Source organism: Sarcophilus harrisii, chromosome 2, assembly GCF_902635505.1.
Source record: "Sarcophilus harrisii chromosome 2, mSarHar1.11, whole genome shotgun sequence".
NCBI classification, from domain to species: domain Eukaryota; kingdom Metazoa; phylum Chordata; class Mammalia; order Dasyuromorphia; family Dasyuridae; genus Sarcophilus; species Sarcophilus harrisii.
Genome location: NC_045427.1, coordinates 404,290,884 through 404,312,697, shown reverse-complemented (window position 1 = coordinate 404,312,697; position 21,814 = coordinate 404,290,884). Strand labels below are relative to the sequence as shown.

Genomic DNA, 21,814 nt, shown 5'->3' with positions numbered 1-21,814 from the left:
CTAAGGAATTAATGAAAAAAAATGCAAATGAAATTGGCCTAGTCATAGCAGACCTAAAACTATATTATAAAGTAGTAGTCATCAAAACTATTTGGTACTGGTTAAGATATAAAGTAGTGGATCAGTGGACTAGGTTAGGTTCATATAACAAAATAGTCAATGACTATAATAATCTAGTGTTTGATATACCCAAAGACTCCAGTTTATGGGATGAGTAATCACTATTTTACAAAAATTGCTTGGAAAATTGAAAAATAGTATTACAGAAAACTAGGCATTGACTGACACCTAACAGCATATACCAAGATAAGGTCAAAATGGATTCATGATTTAGACCTAAAGAGTCGAACTATAAGCAAATTAGGAGAACAAGGGACAGTCTACTTCTCAGATTTGTGGAAAAGGAAGGAATTTATGGCCAAAGAAAAACTAAGAACATTATGAAATGCAAAATGGATAATTTTGATTATATGAAATTTGAGTTGTTGTTTTTTAGAAACAAAACCAACACAGTCCAGATTAGAAGGGAAACAGAAAACTGGGGGAAATTTTACATGCAAGTTATTTTTCCTCCCCTTCCTTTTTGGTTGTTTTTTTTTATTAGATTTGCAAGACTCCAGGGAAACACATTTTCATTGGCCTTGTAAGGTGTACTTCATCTTTCAATCAGAGCTTGTCATTTTAATATTATAGATTGTGGGACAGAGAAAGAAATCCTGCTCTCAAATGCCAGCCTAAGCAGCTATTCACATACTTTACATGTGACTTTTTTTTCAGAATTCCTTTGATCAGTTGCAGTGGTGAAAATACCACCTGTGCTCTTAAAATCTTTAGTTCCTTTTCCTAGATTTCATAATCCTTAGCAACACTTTTTATATTCCTTCTTATGGTGTGGTGGCCATGTGAATTACCAAAAAATGGGTAAAAATCATCTGCTTTGACAAGTCTTGGGAAGTTTTAGATTCATGCCATTAGAAAAGATCAGACCACTGTATTGTTAATTTCAAATCAGTAAATAGATATCTCACTATCTCCTTCCCTTATAAAGATTTAACAAACCACAACCAATCATATCTTCCTCTTACCCTTACAAGATTACTTCTCACTTTATAGCATGTGGAGCTACTATCACTCTTCAGAAAACAAATCACTATTTCTCCCTCAGCTATACATTTATTATTTAGCTCCAAGTGTTCAGGAGTCATTCTTCCCTTTCTCCTCTGTCATGTTCTGTAACCCTTTCAACTCCTGACATAAGTCAAAATTCCCTTCTGTTTCATCAGATAAATTTTCTATTTCATTTTAACATTAAAGCCCCTCCTGTGAAATACTTCATTATCCATGATAACTGGAAGATTGGAGAAGTGGAGTCAGTTTATATTCCCTTTTAAGAAACAGTCCTGCACTTTGTGCATAGAAGAGAATTGTATGGACATTGCAGAATTAAAAACATTGTATACTTCAATATATTATGTTCAATTATAAAACTCTCCTGACTTTCCATACTGTCAAAAAAACAAGAACCTCAGTCCTTTGTCATTCTTTCCAGTAGATTTTTCCTTCCCTATTTCTCTTTATAGTCACCTAGGAATAAGAAAGGAGGTGGGTCTTGACCATCTCCTCATCATCTTAGCAATTTAACTAGCAAATTCAGCATTCTTTTCTTTATTTTATAAACTTGTGTTTCCTACACTTTCTTGCCATACTTCCATAATTTTACCCTTCTATTACTGTCCATCTGTGAACTCCTTCTACTTTTCCCTCTTAGATTCTTCTCTTTAGGTCCATTTCCACCTACTTCTTGACGCTTTCTATTTCCTTTAACCACAACAAGAAGATAAGTATTGATATAATGCTTTAAGGTCTATAGTTCTTCACAAATATCACTTCATTTATTCCCACAACAACTCTGTTGGCAGGTACCATTATTTTTTATCCTCATTTTACAGATGAGGAAACTGAGGCAGACAGAGATTGTGACTTGCATTCAGGTCACTTTGCTAGTCAATGTCTGAAGGTGGATTTGAACTCAAATCTTTACAACCTCTCTTTTTTACTTTAGCTTGAATCTTTACATATCATTATAGAGTTAGAATTGAAAGGGCTTTAGAGGCCATCTTGCCCAAGCCCCTCATTTTACCAGACCAAAATCTTTTCAATGTCCTTCACAAATCTTGGCTTCCAGTTCCCTTTTGGCTTACAAGAGCCATTTTGAAGCTTAGGTCTGTGTCTCATTTACATTAAATGTTGAAATTAATGAAATATTCTCCAAACCTATTCCAGCCCTAAAATTCTATAGTTACTAATACTTCCCAAGTGTGAAATAGGAAAAAGAAAGTCATTTTCTAGGTAGGTATTAACATCGATATGAACTAGAATAGTACTAATTGTGTTTATTCCTTCTTTAGGACTTCACAAAGTCTATTTTATAGAATGGCTTATCTTTTTCTATATATGTGCCCTGTCTTTCCCCTTTAATCTGTGGCCATTAACCTTTTATGTGTATCATGAACCCCTCCTTGGCAATCTGATAAAATCTTTGGAGCTGTTTACATAATGATACTTATAAATCCATTGAGCAAAACATATAAGATTATAAAGGAAACTAGAAGAAAGTGAAAATTGAGATTGAAATTTTTTTCCCTTTCACATTCATAGGTCCCTTGAAATTTACCCATCAGTCCCTAGGGTGTCTGTGCATTCCAAATTAAGAACCCCTTACCTAAAGTTATATAAAAAACTGATTTAAATTTATAAGAATAAGACATTCACCAGTTATCAAATATTTAAAGAACAGGCAGTTTTCTAAGATTGGAATCCAAATTCTTAACAATATGAAAATAACATGCTCCAAATAACTAAAAATCAGAGAAATGCAAATTAAAGCAATTCTTGAAGTTCCATCTCAGATCCATCTGGATCCAGCAAAATTGATGAAATAGGAAAATTACCAATCTTCAAAGGGCTGTGGGAGAACAGACACATTATTATACTATTGTTGGAGCTATGAATGGGTACATCCATTCTGGAAAGCAATTAAGAATTATTCTTCAAAAATTGCTAAATTGTTCATATTCTTGAGTTAGCAACCCCATTATTAGTCATATTTCTGAAAGAGATCAAAGCAAAGGGAAAAGAGCTCTTAGTGTGTATAAAAATATTTATAGCAACTCTTTTTCTAGTGGAAAAGAACTGGAAATTAAGGGTATGGTAATCAATTAGGGAATGGTGAACAAATCATGTTATAGGAATGTAATGAAATATAATCCAAGAAATTTTGAAATAAGTTTCAGAGAAACCTGGAAAAACTTCAATGAACTGATACTGAGTGAATTGAGCAGAAGCAGGAGAATAATTTATAATGTAACATCATAAATTTTTTTTCAAAATAATTCTCTTTCAAGAACTTTGATTAATACAATGACCAATTAATACTAAAAGACTAATGATGGAGCAAACTACCTATTGTGTAGAATAAGACATCCATTTCTAAACATGGCCATTGTAGGAATTAGTTTTTGCCAGACTATCCTTATTTTTGCAAAGGTTTTTTTTTCTTCTTTTTTCTTTTTTTTTCATAGTGAGAGAAATGTGAGGAGGTAAATGCTTGACAGTTGAAAAACTTAATTTTTAAAAAAGGACCTCTTAAGTAGATGGATAGTTAAGTACTTTGATAGTGCAGTTTGTACCTTCTTTCTCAGGAATAAATTCAAGCATTTCTTCAATAGTACCTATTCAAACTGCTTTATATGTAAAGAATGCTCAAAACATGCTTGATTGATCAGTTTCCAGAAGCAAAGTCTAATGAAGTAGAATAATCCTTAAAAAGTGTTTAAGGGATGAAAGAAACACCTAGTTTTTTCCTCAAAGTCATGAATGTACCTCTTTTTTTAAACTCCTCACTTGAGACAGGTAACAAATCTTTTATCTTCCTCTGGATTGGGTCGACTTATAGCCAGTTCCCAAGGGAAATGAACTGAATGAATATGATGCCATTGTCCTATGCTGATTATGTTTTCCTTTCTTTCTACATACTTCTTGAGCTTTCAAAGCAAGCATCAAACACACAACTTCCCTACTTTTTCACTTGAAGCTACAGGATGCATGCAAGGGGGAGGCTGGCAGCACTCCCATGGTGCTTGGAAGATTCAGTGCTCTTCTCAGCCAACGTGCTGATAGTTGGGGGTTGGAGGGGATGAAACAGAGAGACACAGAGAGAGGAGAGGCGGGGAGCCAGAGATAAAAACCAGACACCTTCTGGAAGAGATTCTTGAAAGTGTTGCAGACCCAAGATGGGAGCCACATGACCTGGCTGTGTCTATAAACATTTCTTGGCAGAGAAAGCTCTAGCTAGACTCTAACCTATAGTTTGCCTCTTCTTTCATCATCCACAAGACTGATATGAAGATATCCCAGAGGTAAAACTAACAATCTTGTAAATAATTAAGTGGCCACCAGCATTAAGTATTTGTCTGGGACCACTTGAATTCATAAAAAAAGGCTTACATTGTCTTTCAGAGGAATCAGATACCCTGTTATGACATGAATTAATATAAGATTTTAAAAATTGATGTGAATATCAATATCATTTATTATAAGGGCTACTCATTGGATACATTATACACTAACATTTATCATGGTAATGGATAGTGTCCCATAGTGAATAGAGACTATTCTTGCATTCAAGAAGAAGTGGATTTCAATCCTACCTGTGGCATATACAGGCTTTAGTTCCTAGGCAACTCTGTAAAATTGTTAATTTCAGAGAAGATGCTGACCTACAATATTCACTAGTAGTTCTTTATCTGTCATAGGTCTGGTCCAAAAATTATATATATGTGTGTGTGTGTGTGTATGTGTATACAGTGCCTGTGTTACTTTTCCATATTTCCCATAATATCCAGAACAGGGTTTTGTATGCTTTTCATTAATACCTATTTAATTGATTACTTGACTGAGAGATTGCATGGAATGGCAGCTAGAAGGCTATTCTTAGAATCATAAAGACCCAAATTCAGATCTTGCCTCTAATATATGCACTATGGCCATGAATAAGTCAAAGAAACTTTTGGTATTTTAGGAACCATCTTTTAAGATTATTAATTATAGAAGACTTGTCATTTCAAATTAAAGGAGTTTCCACACTAGAACTTCCCCAGACTAATAGAATCATAAGTGTGAGTGGGAAGAAGGAGAAGCAATTAATTGAAATGAATTTCAGTCAAATAAGCAACTGTCATGGCTGGAGACAAAGGATAGACCAGGTAATATTATATTGTTTGGGGAATGTTATTGACATTAGTGAGTTTGGGATAGATATTTTATGAAAAGCTGCTTTTGTTTTTTAAACTACTAGTGTCCAACTCAAATATAAAGGGAAGGAGATTGATATTCTGTACATGAGGATATCTACAAGCTGCATGATGACTTACATAAAAATTAATGTTTTATTGTTTCATTTTGGCAACTATTTCCCAATTATACTTTAATTTGGTGCATTCAGTATTGCAAACAGAATTTTTGACACCTCTATTCATAGATATTTAGAGTTGGAAGAGACTTTATCAGTCCTTTACTCCAGTCCATATATAAAAGAAATCCCAATCTAAAACACCCAACAACAAAGGTATCCCCAATTTAACATACCCAACAGTTATCTTCAAGTCTCTTCTTGAGGACCTCAAGGGAGGGGAATCCTTCCACCTTTTGTGGAAGCCTGTTCTTAATTATTAGGAAACTTTTCCTCAACATTGAGACCAAAATGATCTCTTGGCAACTTCCCCCCATTGCTTCTGGTTGTGCCATTTGGGACCAAACAGAACCAGTCTAATTCTGCCTCCACAAGAGTTAGACAGTTATCATGTTATACTAAGTTCTCTTTTCCAAACTAAATATGCTTAACATCTTTCCATAAGTCCCCATATAACATGGGTCCAAGATCCTTCATTATCTTTGTCTTCATACCTGTTCATCAATGTTGTTTTTAAACTGTTGGCATCCAGAACTGATCACTCTTTTCTAGATATGGTCCAGTCAGGGCAAATGAACTATCACTTCCTTATTTTTAGAAACCAATCTCTCTTAGTGCAGCCCAACATCTCATTAACTCTGGGTTAAAGTCTAGTTGTGGCAAGAACTGGGGTCATAGTTATTCATGGAATGTAATCTACACATATAATGGGAATCCTTGAATATGGGAAGTCACCAATTTAATCTTCTTAAGTATCACTTTCATCATGATGAACAATCATGGTAGACTTCTCCATGGCCCACAGGATGACATCAATTTTATTCTTGCTAAACATATAAGATTCTTCAAAATCAGAACTTCAAGTACCTTTCCAACCCTACATCCAAATACTTTAGCATCATCAGTAGCAGAAGAATTCACATCATTAGCAAAAGAATTTTAGTATGCCTTTGTGAGGTTGATAGTGTGTTACTATTACTTCCATGTTCTAAATAAATAAACAAGAACATTCTACTTTAACTAAGGAAGTCTTCCAAATATCACTTAAATTGCCTTTCACCAACCTTTAAGGCTCAGTCCCAGCGTACGAAAACTTCTTGGATTACTCTAGTTCCATCTTTTGAATCAATGTAGTGTCAATTATTGGTTCTGTTTAAGAAAGTATAGGATCTAGAACTAGAAGAATTCTTAGTGAATATCTGAGACAACAACATTATCACTTTATAAATTAGAAAACAAGACCCAGAGATGCTAAATGACTTTTCTCTTTTCATGTGGATAACAAATTTTTAATAATTTGTATATACAAAGTTTGTAAATTGTAAATCCAGTGGTCTTTCTACTACACCACGATATCTCCTTCATTTGATACTAATAATATATTTCAGATCTATCTTAAGGCACTTATTAATTGGGTGACTCTGGACAAATCACGACCCCATTTGCCTCAGTTTCTTCATCTATAAAATGAACTGGAGAAGGAAATGGCGAAGCATTCCAGTATCTTGGCCAAGAAAACTCCAAATGGAGTTATGAAGAATTAGACACAATTGAAATGTCTGAACAATGACAATAATAACTATACTTCCTTATGTTGACATTTATCTTTTTATATTTGTGTCTTATTTCTCCTACTGGGTTGCAAATTCTTTGTATATGATGATTTTATCACTCTTATAAGGTCTTGCTTAGGACTGGGCACATAGGAGGTATTCAATAATTACTTGTTATTTTTTATTGTTATTATTTACTGATGTGGAATCTATCCCTTTACATAGACTTTTCCTTAATGGTTCTTTGTATTTTCTATTTATTTTTTATCTTTAGGCGGTTGAACAAGAATAAACTACAAGTCCTCCCAGAATTGCTTTTCCAGAACACCCTGAAGTTAACCAGATTGTAAGTAGAGTTTGATTCCTAATATACAGGCTGTGCTTTTATTTACTATGGCTGGTGTGGATAATGCATTTGCCATTGTGTTGGTAGTCTCTTATGCCATGTGATACTTGGCGGTGGATCTGTTGAATAGAAAAGCCAGACCAATGTTCAGTGAGGTGTTGCCAGTTGAAGGAAATAGAACTAGAGAAAATATAAAGAAGCCATCCGTCTTTTCTTCTGTTTGCTTCCCTCAGGGTGTAAGAGCTTCAAGAGGCCAGTGGTGATAATTTGTTTGTGATGGTGGGATACTCCTTGCTAATGGGGAAGTTAAGGGACTGGGGGAGAGAGAGGTAGGGGAGGGGGGAAGGGGCTTTTCAGAAGGGCCCAGATGCTTGCAGAGAAATGTCTCATGTTTATGGGATTTGCTTTCCATTTGTTAACAAAAAAGCGCTGGTTTTGGAGAACTCTTGCTTTGAACACAACATTTTGACAAGAGCCTAGATTCACAGTCATTCTGGTGAGAACAGTGCCTGCTATTTGCAGAATAAATGGGGCATAGACTGTGCTTTCTAGATCTCCTAGCTGCAGAATACTCTATTTAGAGGATGTTTCTGCAAGAATGGGTGAACCAGCTAGTCATTTTTCCCCACCAGAAATTATCATTTACAATGACATTTGGGTACATTTATTCAATATGAATTATTTTGAACAGGAGACTGGTTGGAATTGGAAATGAAATATGATTTTGAGGAAGTGGAACTGAGCACTTATCATGATGGGTGCTCCGTCAGTGCTTATTGATGGCCAGTGGATTCTATGATTCTGGTATAGATTCTTCTAGTGAGTGACTTCTTTCATTGATCACAAGGATAGATATTGGATAGAGCATGACTTAACAATTTTGGAGACTTTTCAGCAGGAGCTGCATACAGATAAATTTTACTCTGCAGTTTTTCTATGAGGGGTACAACAATTGGTCTGTTTAGAAGCTTTGCTAGTCAAACTGTGCAGTTATCATAGGGAGATTGAAAAGTTGTGATATCCATGTATATTTCCAATTGTGTTCAATATTTACTTGTGCAATAAAGTCATACATGAAGAAATGGACATATATTCATCTTACTTGGGAAACATAAAATACATGACAACATCTTATATTCATTTAGGAGTCAAATCAGTGTTATGAAAAATATACATATGCATTATTGCATATACATGCACACATACAGTTTTGCTGTCAGTGCACTAACATAAAAGGACTGTTTAGGGCCCTGATTTAGACAGAAACCTTCTTCACAAGTAAGAGATACCTGCATCTTGTCAGCCATCTCTCCTGTGGTGGTCTCTGCACCAAGGTGCTCTATCATCTCTGTCAACCCTTCCTACTGGATATGGCACATCCTTGTGTCTTCTATCCAGGAACTACCCGCACAGCTGGGTGGGTGAATGTACACACACACAGATACACACACACACACACACACACACATGCACCCATGCTGTTTGAACACACATGTGAGTCCACCCTACTTGTGTTTCTAACTCAGCTGGAAAAGCTGAGTTAAGAGCAGAGCCAGGAAAACAGAGTAAGTTGACCCTAGTCTCCACCTCATCTCTCCGGTATATCCATTTTCTTAAATTATTTCCACACAAGAGCTGGTTTCTCAGCTCAGGATCACATGGCACTTGTTTATCCTGCTTTTATATAATTAGAGCAGATTATATGCTATTTATTTTGTGATTTTAGTATTGGCTTTTCAGTAAACGGACTATGTCTGGTTTTTGCTGCCCAGGTTGAATGAGTAGTTTATAGGATTACAGATTTAGAGCTAGAAGCGCTCTTGGGGTCATTTAGCCCAACCCTCCTTTTGCAGATGAGGAAATGGAGACCAAAAGAGATTTAATGAATTGCCTATTGTCTCATAGATGGTTAAGTGATAGAAGTCACATTTGAATCCAATTTCTTCTAATCCACATACAGGACTCAGTCCCTTAGCACCAGTTCTGATTTGTATGATGGTAATCTGTGGTCAGATCTTCACATTTTAAGAAACACTCAAGTGCATGTGTAAAATTGCTAACTCTTACTCAAATGATCCTCTTATCCAGGAGCAAAAGTGGGCTCTCAGTTGGTCTTCTTGGTCATTCTGTGATGCTTTCCCAGTATGGGAGCAAGCAGAAAGATTGTTTGAGATTCTGTCATCGGGGTTAAAGTACAGCCCCCTAGTCTTCCCCAAATCATTCCTTGATTCCCTATTTAATTTGAAAGGAACTAAGATTTCAGTTAGCCCTGGGGCAAACTGCCACTATGCATATGCTATGGGTTTTATGGTGAGTACAGATGATGTATCTGACTATGTGTCTGACCAAACCTGACTGTACCTATGCACATCCTCCTGTTTCAGTCTTCAGAAAGAGTATAACCCTCAGTGGGCATAGCTCTGAATTTCAGTGAAGTCACCATAATTGAGATAATTACCAGAATCACACAGTATGATCCACAGTGAATCCCTCAGGCTCTCCCTCCTCTCTCAAAAAAACTAAATTCCATATCTGAAGATTGACTGATGAACAGTGGTTATAGGGTGAGCATAGACAATCACTGGTATGTTGACTGGCATATTTAGGTACAATGGAACCTTGTCTTAGGTAGTCATTCTTGGACATGATTCACTGTAAAATGGCAATTCATATATTTTTGGATATCAGCAATATATGAATTTGTTTTTGCTTGATTATACATATTACAAGATATTTTTTAAAGTGGTAGATAGTAGGAGGCAGAGAAAATAAATCCTTGTTAATTGAAAAAAAACTAAGAAAAAGGAAAGTGAGTTCCTTTTGGATTTGTCAAAGCCTTCATTATCAGTAAAATCTTCCCTAATAACTCTAGCCTTCATTAATGTCTCCTTTTTCTGAATTTTCTCAGCTTTCCCAGCTACACCCCCACTCTTTGTCTCTGACATTTACACTCAACTACTCTGGACTGTCCTTTATTCTTCCCCACCCACCATGGCTTGTGCTCATTTGTCTCATACTTTTACCCTCATGTTCTCTAATGTCATCCTCCCCACTTCCATCTCCATGTCTGTAAAGCCACAACTCAGTTTCTTTGTCTATCAAGAACCCTCCCCCTGTCAGTAATGATCTTCCCCATTCAAATCTCTCATTGTTTTGCAACTCTCTGATGCTTTTAATGTAAGATTGTGCATTACTTTTATCTCTGTCTCATCTTCCCACTAGACTGGAATCACCAGAAAAAAGACAGTGTCTTATCTAAACTTTGTATCTTCCCCCACCCCAGGTCTACCGCAGTAACCCTCACAGAAGTTACTAAGTAAATCCTGTCTGAATAGATTGTTGACCTGAACTCCTGTTTTTAAACTGCCCGTGAAATTTAGGACTTGATTGTGATTAGTTGTGTAGCTCTTAGGTTATTGTTGTTGTTAAGCTGGAAGGGACCTTAGAGTTTGTGTGTGTATGTGTGTGGGTTGTGTGTGTGTTTCAATGAAGCATAGTGTTGGAGCTAGAAGGGATCTTGGAGCTAGCTAACTAACCTAAATCCTTCATTTTACAAATGAAAGTCTTCTATCCAGGATCAGAGAGCTAATTTATGTTAGAGGCGAGGTTTGGACCTAAGTCTTCCATCTAAGTCCAGTATTTGTCCATTATGCCTTCTAGATTAATAAGGATCTCCAGGATAGGAGTTGTCTTCTATATTCTGCACAATGTGAAGTCTGCAGACTGCAGACACAGTGGAGTCAATAAGCATTTAATAAGTGCTTACTGTTAGCCAGGCACTGTCCTAAGCACTTCGAATACAGTTTCAAGCAGAAAGACAGTCCCTGCCTCCAAAGTGCTTACCATCTAATGGAGGAAAACAACACATAAAAAGATGAAAAGGAGATGAAAAGAAATGGATGTAGGGTAGATGTGAAGGTGAAGGTGCCCATTGCTGGATCATGGTAGACGAAGTCCTGTAGAGAATCAGAAGTGTATCTTGGAGAGGTATGAAGAGAAGATTGGTCTGGACCTTTTTAAAATGGAGGTTCTAGGAGAAACCTTATAGTAGGCAGGAGAAGAAAGTACTTCCTTTTATATATATTTACCTATTTCATCAAAATTTTCCCAACTATAATGGGCTGAAGCTCGAGTTGATGCACTGAGGTCCCAAGCACATGAGACTAAATAGTAATTGGACCATACTCTATTAATATATGCTTGGAGAAAGAATAGCTCCCACCCAACTCTTTGTGCAAGTTCTGATGTATTGTATAGGAAATGACTTAGAGACGATTTTGGTGGGTGGAGAAAGAGGGGCGGAGAGAGAGGCAGAGAGACTGCTGGTTGGGTTTGTGTTGCAGCCGCTCACATTCCCATCGCCATCCCCCTTCATCTCCACAAAGAATAAAGAGCGAAGATTTTCCCTTAACCTGAATTCCTGACTCTGGCTGATTTTAAAATACGCAGTCATCACACCCAACTATACAGAAAAATTTTTTAACATGCATTTCTTAAAATTTTGAGTTCTAAATTCTCATCCTTCAACCTCTCCCACAGCCCTTGAAAAGGCAAGCAATATGTTATCAATTATACATGTGAAGTCATGCCAAACATTTCCATATTAGCCATACTGCAAATAAAACATACTCCCCAAATCCCAGGAAAAATATAGAAAATTTAAAAGTCTAAATAAAAAATCTTCACTCAGTTCATTCTTTCTCTGGAGGTAGACAGCATTTTTCATCATGTGTCCTTTGAAATTGTCTTGGAACACTGTCTTGATCAAAGTTAGCTAAGTTTTTCACAAATGATCATCCTTATAATATTGCTGTTACTATGTACAATGTTCTGTTTCAACTCCTCTTTGCATCAGCCAGTATAAGTTTTCCCAGGATTTTCTGAGATCATCCTGCTTGTCAGTTCTTATAACACAATGGTACACTATCATAACCATATACCATAGCTTGTTCAGCCATTCCCTAATTGATGGGCATCCCCCAAATTTCAATTCTTTGCCACCACAAAATCTAGTTCTTGACACCACAAAAGAGTACTTCCAACATGAGAAATAGTATGTTAGTAGAAGGAATTTCCAGAATGAAGAAATTTTTCTGTGGCATAGTAGACAAAACCCTGTGGAAAGTCAGAAATACAGCCTGCAGAGGAATGAAAACAGTGCTGAATAAAATCATAATTAAGGCAGGATACCTGGGCACGAAAATTTTGAAGATACAAACAAAATTAACACATACGTTCTTTCTGTAGTATTAAAGCCTCAATAGTAACTCCTCTTACAAAACTGAATTTTTCTTAATTACCACTTGTTTTATTTTCACATTACAAATTGTAAAGGTGATATAAAGGTGCCTTTCCTACTGCTTAGCCCAGGCATGATTCATGATATTTATCCCAGGATCCAAAATTGCTCATGCTGGCTCTTGTGTAAGGCACACATTGGTGGTTATCAAGTGCATGGTGCCTAATTGGCTCACACCTGTGCAGGGTGTATGCTGGACATTGTTGGCTGTTATATGCTCATTTCAACAGCTGGTAAAGGACCTATTTCCCAAAAGCACTTGAGATCAGGAAAAAGGAAGCACCTGCTACCTAGACTTCATGGGGTAGGAGAAAGATCATTGGTGCAGAAATTAAATGACTATCCCCTTAGTGTTGAATTCTGCTCTATAGAAAATAGTTAAAAGGCAGCCAGTGGCACGTAAGTGACCTGCTCATTGTCCTAGAGCTTTAACTCAGACACCTTATCAAGCACTCCCTTGATAACTATAGTCTGTTAGTCAGTCCAAAAAAGTTTAATTTTTTTTTAAGAGAGAGAAGGGGCTGGCCAGTTCACTGCACAGTTCCTTTTCAGCTAATTAGCCCTATCATCTTGAATTCATTGGGAAAAGATCTCTGGAATGAGACAGGGTCAGGAGTTTGCCACCAAGCATGTGTAGTCTCACAAATCATTTCACTTCTAGAGGAATCATTGGCAAAATAATAGGATTAAATGAGATGATCCTGAATTGAATTTTTGAATAAATTATTGAATATATTAAGGCATAAATGATTGAATGAACAGATGAATGAATGAGAACTTTTTTTTGGAGTAATTTCTATGTGCTAGGCAACATGCTACAATCTGGGATATAGATATCAGCAAACAAGGCAGTACCAGGCCTCAAAGTGGCATTGTGGATCTGGGGCAAAGTCGGATAAGGTGAGGTTCACAAGTCAGACCCAAGAGTCACAGAAGTATGTTATATATAGAGGTAGAGGCTGTCTGGAAAGTTTGGGATAAGTTTCTTCAAGATATTCTCTTTCTAACATTTGTGTCACTTCCCTCTACAACCAGGATCTCATTTTGGGGTTCAAAACTAGAAACCCCAGAAAGTTTTTGAATATGTACAGGTTCCTATTATTAAATTCTTTCCAGTTCTAAAATGTTAAAATTTTACCCTTTTTTTGCATGTAGTCTTGGTTCTTCTAATAAAAAAGAGAGCATAATGTATGGATAAGGCTTTTTGGTTATTTGTAGATTAATGGGTTACTCTCTTTGAACATATCTTAGACAATGTCAATTAAGGTGGAAATAGTGATTAATAGTCCTCTAAAATTCAGTGATTAGAGAACATTGGAGAGAAAATGGCTCTAAGAATTGGACTGTGTATGTGTTTTAATTTTCTAACTTCTTAATAAAGAAGCTATATAGGCATCCAGTGTCCTAATAATACAGCTGTTCTAGAGTTGATTCCAAAGAGTCCATTAAATGTTTAGTAATTGTTTAGCAATTGTAGATGAATAATTATATATGCTAATGTCAGAATGTGATAGTTCAGTTAAGTCCTTGCTACAGTCTTTGACAGCCTTAAAAATGTCAATAGGGTAAAAAAAAAATCACCTTTGCTTCAGGTCAGTGGAATTTTGAAGAATTAGGAAGGTAGAATGTTGGCAGCTGGAAACAGTGTTCAGAGTAAACTACCAGGTTTAGCTTTGGGGCTGCTGTAATCTTTATCTTTGCAAACCACATTTCCCAGTGAAAAAAATTAAAGGCCATTACCCTTAAATTCCAGAGAAGCTTCCTATTAGTGCATGATTTGGCTTAGTCTAAGCTGGAAAGCTGGAATGACCCTCTTGTATTCTAATTATATATATATATATATATATATATATATATATATATATATATATATATATAATTATCTTAGTTTTTTCTTTAAATTTCTGAACTAAACTTGAAGATAGATGGACATGCAATAAATATTTCCATGGGGCTTATTTACAGTGCTGTTAGACAAATGTGAAAACTCAGCAGGGAAAACAATTGTATGTTAGAAATTTTCATGATACTTCTATCTGATGTGGGATGATGATGGTATGGAATTAGCTTCCTGAAGTATTTAGACTTTATGGAAGAGATAGAGGTACCTGCTGTTGTGGTCTAGGCATTCTGGAAAGCATTGAAGGGTTTCACTTTTTCCTAAGAATTTCACCCTGTCCTGCTATTGTCCAATTATGCCCAGTCAACAATTGGCACACTAGGAACTATTATAGAACACATTCATTGCCTTATAGATGTTGGGTAGTCTTTATCAAAATTGCGTTTCTTGTTTGTTGCTGTTGTTCAGTCATTTTCAGTCATATCTGACTTTTCATAATCCCATTTGGAGTTTTCTTGGCAGATGCTAAAGTTGTTTGCCATTTCTTTCTCTAGCTTATGTAACAGATGAGGAAACTGAGGCAAATAGAGTGAGATGACTTGCCTCGAGTCCCATAGCTAGTAAATATCTGAGACCAGGTCTTCTAGACCCATCCACTGCAACCCTAGCTGCCCCAGTTTTTTTTAAAATACACCAAATTATTTCTCCTTGTTTCTAGGGTACCTAACTCTTCTTTCCCCTTCCCCCATGTTGATGTAGCAAACTTTTCTGTCGGGCACTTCTTCTGTCTGCTTTTATGTTGTGTTTCACAAGCTACAAGTTTCATCATGTACTTGAAGGCTGATTTAACTTTAATCTTTGTGTGGATAGATAATGGGTTATGCTGGGCATAGTATCTATCTTGGTATTTATCCTTCAGATTCACTTGTACTATCACCATGGCACCTCACACCCTGGCACATGCAACATAACCAAAACAAAGTATTAGGGAAGGAAGGTATGGAGAATGCTAAAGATTGCATTCCCAGCTCTTTCTACTTACTTGCGTGTGACTTTGGATTAGTCACTTTCTCACTTTTGTTGTTATTCAATCATTTTTCAGTCATATCTGACCCTTTGTGGGCCCTATTTGGGGTTTTCTTGACCAGGATGCTGGAATGGCTTGCAATTTCTTTCCCCAGACCATTTTTACAAATGATGTAACTGAGGCAAATATGGTAAAGTGACTTGCTCAGGATCACACAATAAGTATCTGAGGAAGGGTTTGAACTCAGGAAGATTAATCTTCTTGACTCTAGGTCCAGCTCTCTATCCACTATGCTGCCTAGCTGCCCAAATACTCATTTTCTCCATAAGTAAAAACAAGGGGGTTAAACTACATAAGACCTCTTTCTAATTTAAGTCCTTATAAGCCCTTCCTTCATTGGGACTCTAACCCAACAAACATTTGTATTAAGCTAACTGGTTTTTTTCTTTATATACTGATTCCTTGCTAAGTTGATTTAAAAAGCCCAAGGCTTTCATGTACATATCAATATGATTCAATTCAACAGATATTATTTAAGTATCAATTGTGGGCTAGCCATTGTGCTAGGTTTTATTTTGCCCAGTGAATTTCTTCCTTTCTTTGGGCATGTTTCCTTTTCTATTAAATAGGTTGGACGAAATAATCCACAGTCCCTTCAGCTATTGTACCATAAGCTCACAGAGCTGGAGCTAGAAGGAATCCTAGAGTTCATCTAGTCCAGTCTTCCACATGAGGAAACTGAGGTCCTCACTTCCTTAATTGAGAATGTTAAGTGTTTTTGCTTAAGTTAGCCCATAACCTTCCACTTCAGAACTGGTGCTCTTTTCTCTCTGCAAATTTTCTCAAAATGACTGTGAAGTCAGCTGAATGCACTCTACTTTGGGCAAGGTAGATTTTGTTGTTGTTGTTGTTTTAATTTCCTAAGTGGAGTTTTGTGAATAGGTCCATTTTTCAGTCAATCTTCTCTTGGATCTTTAAGAAATAAAGACTCAGGATTTTGTATTTCTCCCTATCTCATATCCACTACTAAGATCTGGAGTATTAAAGGTGGAAACATTTTCTTTCTTCTTTTTTTTTAAGGGAAAATTCATGGACCCAACCAGGATGTTTACAAATGAATCTCTCTGACTTCCCTTACCCATTTATGGGAAGCAGATTTGGATTCCATGGTGGAAACTCTTTTTGCCAGTTGGACCAATAGAAGCGTTTTCCAAAATGAACAGGTAGTCCCTGTTCTGAGGAACTTTCTACCAGCTTGTGGGAGAAAAAAAAAAGCTAGCTGTGACTTTACAATGCTTTGGAATTACAGAATATGCTTGTAATTTTTACAGTTCTGCACAGACTTCACTGCCACATCTGGTTGATATTAGTGGCAGGGGATATATGGGGGAATAAACCATGGGCTGGAATGTGAAACATCCCACAAAATGAGTTTCTTGTAGGTTGCTGCATAAAACATTTTGAGCCTCCCTATCCTTTGGAAGGGCAACTTGAACGATTTCATGGATTTAATATTTTCTTTGGTTTGCAAGGTGAGGCTTTTAGCTTGTTTTCTTAGTAGGGGTACAGTACAGAGGGATGTACAGTGTTAATCATTCACATGATCTTGTCACTGACCTCTTGCTCATAATGACAATGTGCTATAGGGAAGCTGCAGAGAAAAGAAAAACTTTGTTTAAAGGAAGTAAGCTCAGCTTTTGGTTGATAGGACAGCACTGGCCAAACTCCACAGCTAACCAGCTTGTTGTGTGATCCGAGAGGATACATATTAAAGAGCTTTGTTTATGAGAGTACTCTGGATTAGAGCAGTTAGGAAGTTGTATTGTAGTTCTGTGTCCCACAGATGAACTCTTTTGCACTCTTGTGTTATTCTAAGTGACCAGGGGCTTTAAAAAAAATGGATCAAGGATCTTTAAAACAAACTGAACATAACAAAAATTTACAATTTCATATACAGTTCTTTTTTCATTCTTCATATATTGAAGTGTTGGTGGTTGTCAGCAATTAAAAAAAATATATTAATTTTTTAAAAAAGAATGAAAATTGTACCAAGAGAAAGCAGCTGGCAGAGGTCTAGAGTATAATGAAAAAACATCTGCCTGTATGAACTGATGCAAAGAGAAGGAAGTAGAACCAGGAAAATGATAAACACAATGTAAATGAAAAAAGAAAAAGAAAACAATTGAACCTGAATGTTTCAAAATTATAATGACAGCTTGGTCCCAAAGAAGAGATATTTGTTGTTGTGTCCAACTCTTCATGATCCCATTTAGGGTTTTCTTATCAAAGATAGTAGAGGACTTTGCTATTTTCCTTCTCCAAATCATTTTACAGATGAGGAAACTGAGGCAAGTAATGTTAAATGATTTGCCCAGGTCACACAGCTAGAAAGTATCTGAGTCCGGTTTTGAATTCATGAAGATGAATCTTAACACCAGACTGCTTGCTCTATCCTCTGTACTACCCCCAGCCCTGATTCTTTAAAGGGGGGGAAAGGGTACTATAGATGTGAAACACTAAGTATAATGTTAGACATTTTTGATACAGGGATCAGTTTTGATGAACTTATTTCCCTACCCATAACTCTTTATCCTTTCTTATAAGGAATGACTCTCTGGGAGAACAAGGGAAGAGGTGGGGAATGTAGGTGACATAAAAGTAAAAGATATCAATGCAAATTTATTTAGGCAGCTAGGTGGCTCAGTGGATAAAGCATGAGGACTGGAGTCAGGAATATTTGAGCTCAAATCCAGCCTCAGATACTTACTACCTGTGTGATTCATGGCAAGTAGTTTGACTCAGCTTTCTCATCAATAAAATAGAATAATAGTACCTTCTTCCCAGAGCTGTGGTAAGATTCAAAAGAATATTTGTAAAATATTTAGCACAGTCCCTGGCACAAAGTAGGTACCATCTAACTGTTGTTATTGTTGTTATTATTAAGAGTATCTTCCGAGGCTTTTTCATCAATTCTTTTGTTGTTGATGCTATCCTCATCTTTTGCCCAGAGAAAAGAAATTGGCACTAGGGATCCCCTGAAGAATACACTAGAAAGTTGTTGATCATTCATGATAAATAAAAAATCTATAGTGTGTGCCCAAAACTTGTGGACTACTGAGATGCTGTATGGAAAATACACAAGAAAAAAAGAGAAAGAGAGTCTGGACCTAGAGGGTAGGAACATGGGATTGTGGCCACTTGGATCTCTCTCAGACTTCCTTGGCTCAGGCCCGCCTGTAGAGCTGGAAGCATCCAACTTTGAGTCCTGTTCCGTAGAATACCATGTGCTACTCTCAGCATTCTGTGGAGAGCAAAGTCAAGGGGCAATCTATGCAGAGTTTTGTTATTATCCCCAAGAGTTCCCAAAAAAAGGGTCAAAACTCTTTAAGAACCCATTCAAAGGTAAACATTTCAGTTGCTGGAAATGAGAACAGACAATTTGGCTTTCCACCATAAAGTCTACATCTCTCTCTGTTGTATCAGGAATTGAAAATATCCAGGAAATGTCATGTATTAAAAAAATAAGATCTGCTTTCATTTTTTTTTTGAGTCAAGATGGGGCATAGAAACAGATTTAAATCCACTAGTCATATTGCACAAGTACTTATAAGGACTAACCTTAAAATGTTTGTTGTTGAACTAGATCCAACAGGAACTTTTAATTGCTCTTGTTATTAATCCTAACCTGTATTTGGTGCCTTAGTTTTCGAAGGCGTTTCATGAACATAGCCTCTTTTGATAGTCACAAGAATCCTATGTTCTTAGTTACAAATCTGGTTGGAGAAACCAGGTCTAGAATTCAGGTCTTCTCATTACCAGCTGAACACTCTTTCCACCAAACCAACCACTTCTCAACATCTAGCAACATTTGGTATCCTTCCAAGGAAATAAATGCATTCTAAGTTGTTGCACTAGTTCTAGTATAACCCCAGTTCACACAATTTCCAACTTTACTTTGGCTTCCCAATGATCTCTCCATCCAAAGTCTTGAAGGCTAAATTTCAGCTGCAAGATTTACAGCTCAGTTATAAACACCTGGAAATCAGGGCTTGTAATGAAAGTGTTGACACAATATTAACTATGGCAAAACTATGATAACATTTTGTGGTCCAAACTAAACCAAAATGGAGACATTTAAGCAAATTTCACGCTTTTTGCCTGAATTCAATGACTTGGCTTCAAGTTTTTGACTCATATTTTAGAATAATATTTAAATGTTGAATTCACATTGTTTCTTTTTTCTTCTATTCCTTCTCTGAGTCTCCTCATCTGCCTTTTGGTGATGAAGTCCAGTTGGTAGAGAAGCATGATCTCCATTTTAACACCCACAGTGAGTTAAATAGCAAAAGTCTCTCCACCATTAAGTAGAGTCTTGCACGATTGAGTTGATGATTTATCCGTCTTATTTATGTCTCTGTGGTCCTGTACTTGTCTTTTTAGTTACCCACTCGGTTTCTGATTGAAATTTACACAGGGCTTTGTGGAGGTTTCTGTCGTTTACTAAGACTTCCTCCTTTTCTCCCTCCCCACCCTTTTCTCCCTCCCTCTCCCCCCCCCCCACCCCTTTCTCCTCTTTTCTTTTGCTTTTCTCTCAGTTGATAGAGGGAAAGAAATGGACTTTAGGAGTTACCAGAAGCTGAATTTTCTCTCTTAATTTTCTTTAATTTGGGTTTTTATCAAATTGTAAGCAGTAGATCCTGAAGCTCTGGGTGACCTGACCTTTATCTAATGAGAATAGTAATGTTGGATAGAAATAAATGCCAGTTCATAAATTCTGCTAATATTCTCATTCTATCCCACCCCACCCTCCCTCTCTTCTTCTTCCCTAGTAGATGAAGATCTCTCCCAGGCTGCTGACTTGAAGCTAAGATATAATTTGACTTTACTGTGAGATACTGACTGTTAAATTAGCCAGAATTATTGAGCAATGGTGTGGCAGAATAACAGGGGTCAGGATGGGATGTGAGGAGGACTTTGATTCTATGTCTCATAATTGTCGTTTTAGTGGGCAAACATGGCAGCAGCAGGTCTGTATGCAAGATAGTAAATTATTACAGTCAACGCTTGCTGGTCTCTAGGGATAGATTTTTTTCCCCTCTAGAAGAGATGTTCATAGGTCAGGCTCACAGCCAGGAGACTTCTGGGTGACATTCATTCCATTTATCAAACCAGGGCATTGTAGACTGTCTGCTCCCATGGGTCAAACATATTGAGCAGAATTATCTTTGGAAATAATGGTTATGGCTCCCCTCACTAATGGCTCTCTCTCTGCAGAACCTCCCTCCCCTGTGTACAGCACTTCCTTTATTTAAATCAGAGTGAAGAATGGTAGGTCATTAGCCCTAATGAGACCAGAAAAGCAGTGGCATAAAAAGGGGGAAGACAGAGCTTCTGATGAACCTAGTGAGAGTGTGCCCGTTTTATTTTTCTTTTTAATTTCACAGAAAGTCATTGGGAATGACTAGTGTAGAAATCTCAAGCTTGTCTAGGCCTCCAGAGAAGGCCCTCCACAATCAAGTTCTAACCTATTTCTACAAACAGCTCTGGCTCCTGTTCTCACACTCACTGGTCACAGTGTGAACACTTCATGCAAATTTCCCTTCCCTTCTTGTGCCCATAGTGCTTCCCACTTCTAGAATGCCTTTCCCCCTCTGATTGTCTATAGTCTATTTAATCAAGCAATAAGCATTTAGCCAAATACTAGGTACTTGGGATATAAAGGAAAAAAGATGAAATGGTTCTTATCCTCAAGGAGTTTACATTCTTTTTGGAGGAGTTACCATTTATTTGCATGTTCCCTCTCCCTCTCCCTCCCCCCCCTCTCCTTTTTCCTCTCCTTCTCCCTCTCCCTCCCTCCTTCCCTCCCTCTCTCATACACACACACTTATACACACACAAAGGAATGTATGAAAATAGACAAAAACAGACAAAAGATGATTTATATGAAGGAAGGCACTAGAATCCAGAGGAATAAGGGAAAAAATCCTACGGAAGATAGAACTTAAGCTAAAGGGATGCTAGGAGGCAAAGGGAAGGATTCTTCAAGCCTCTGCCAAGGCTTTTCTAACCCTTCACTCTAGCACTTTATGTTTCAAATTTAGTTCTCAGCATATGTACCTTTGTGCTGTTATATATATATATATATATATATATATATATATACACACACACACATAACACATATATATTTGTGTGTGTATATAATATATATATATATAAGTATTGCACATAGTTAACCTATATTAGAGATTATATGTATGTATGTGTATATTTGGAAAA

The 21,814-nt window shown here is 36.8% G+C and overlaps 1 protein-coding gene across 3 annotated transcripts in view; it reads left to right on the top strand.

The window, feature by feature from the left end:
* The window catches only part of SLIT3 (slit guidance ligand 3), a 772,326-nt gene that overhangs the window by 128,320 nt on the left and 622,192 nt on the right, over positions 1 to 21,814 (top strand). For all 3 annotated transcript variants that reach the window (XM_031949421.1, XM_031949420.1, XM_031949422.1), the window contains exon 4: positions 7,298 to 7,369. In XM_031949421.1, coding sequence (XP_031805281.1) covers positions 7,298 to 7,369 — 72 coding nt within the window. The remainder of the gene's footprint in view (positions 1 to 7,297; positions 7,370 to 21,814) is intronic.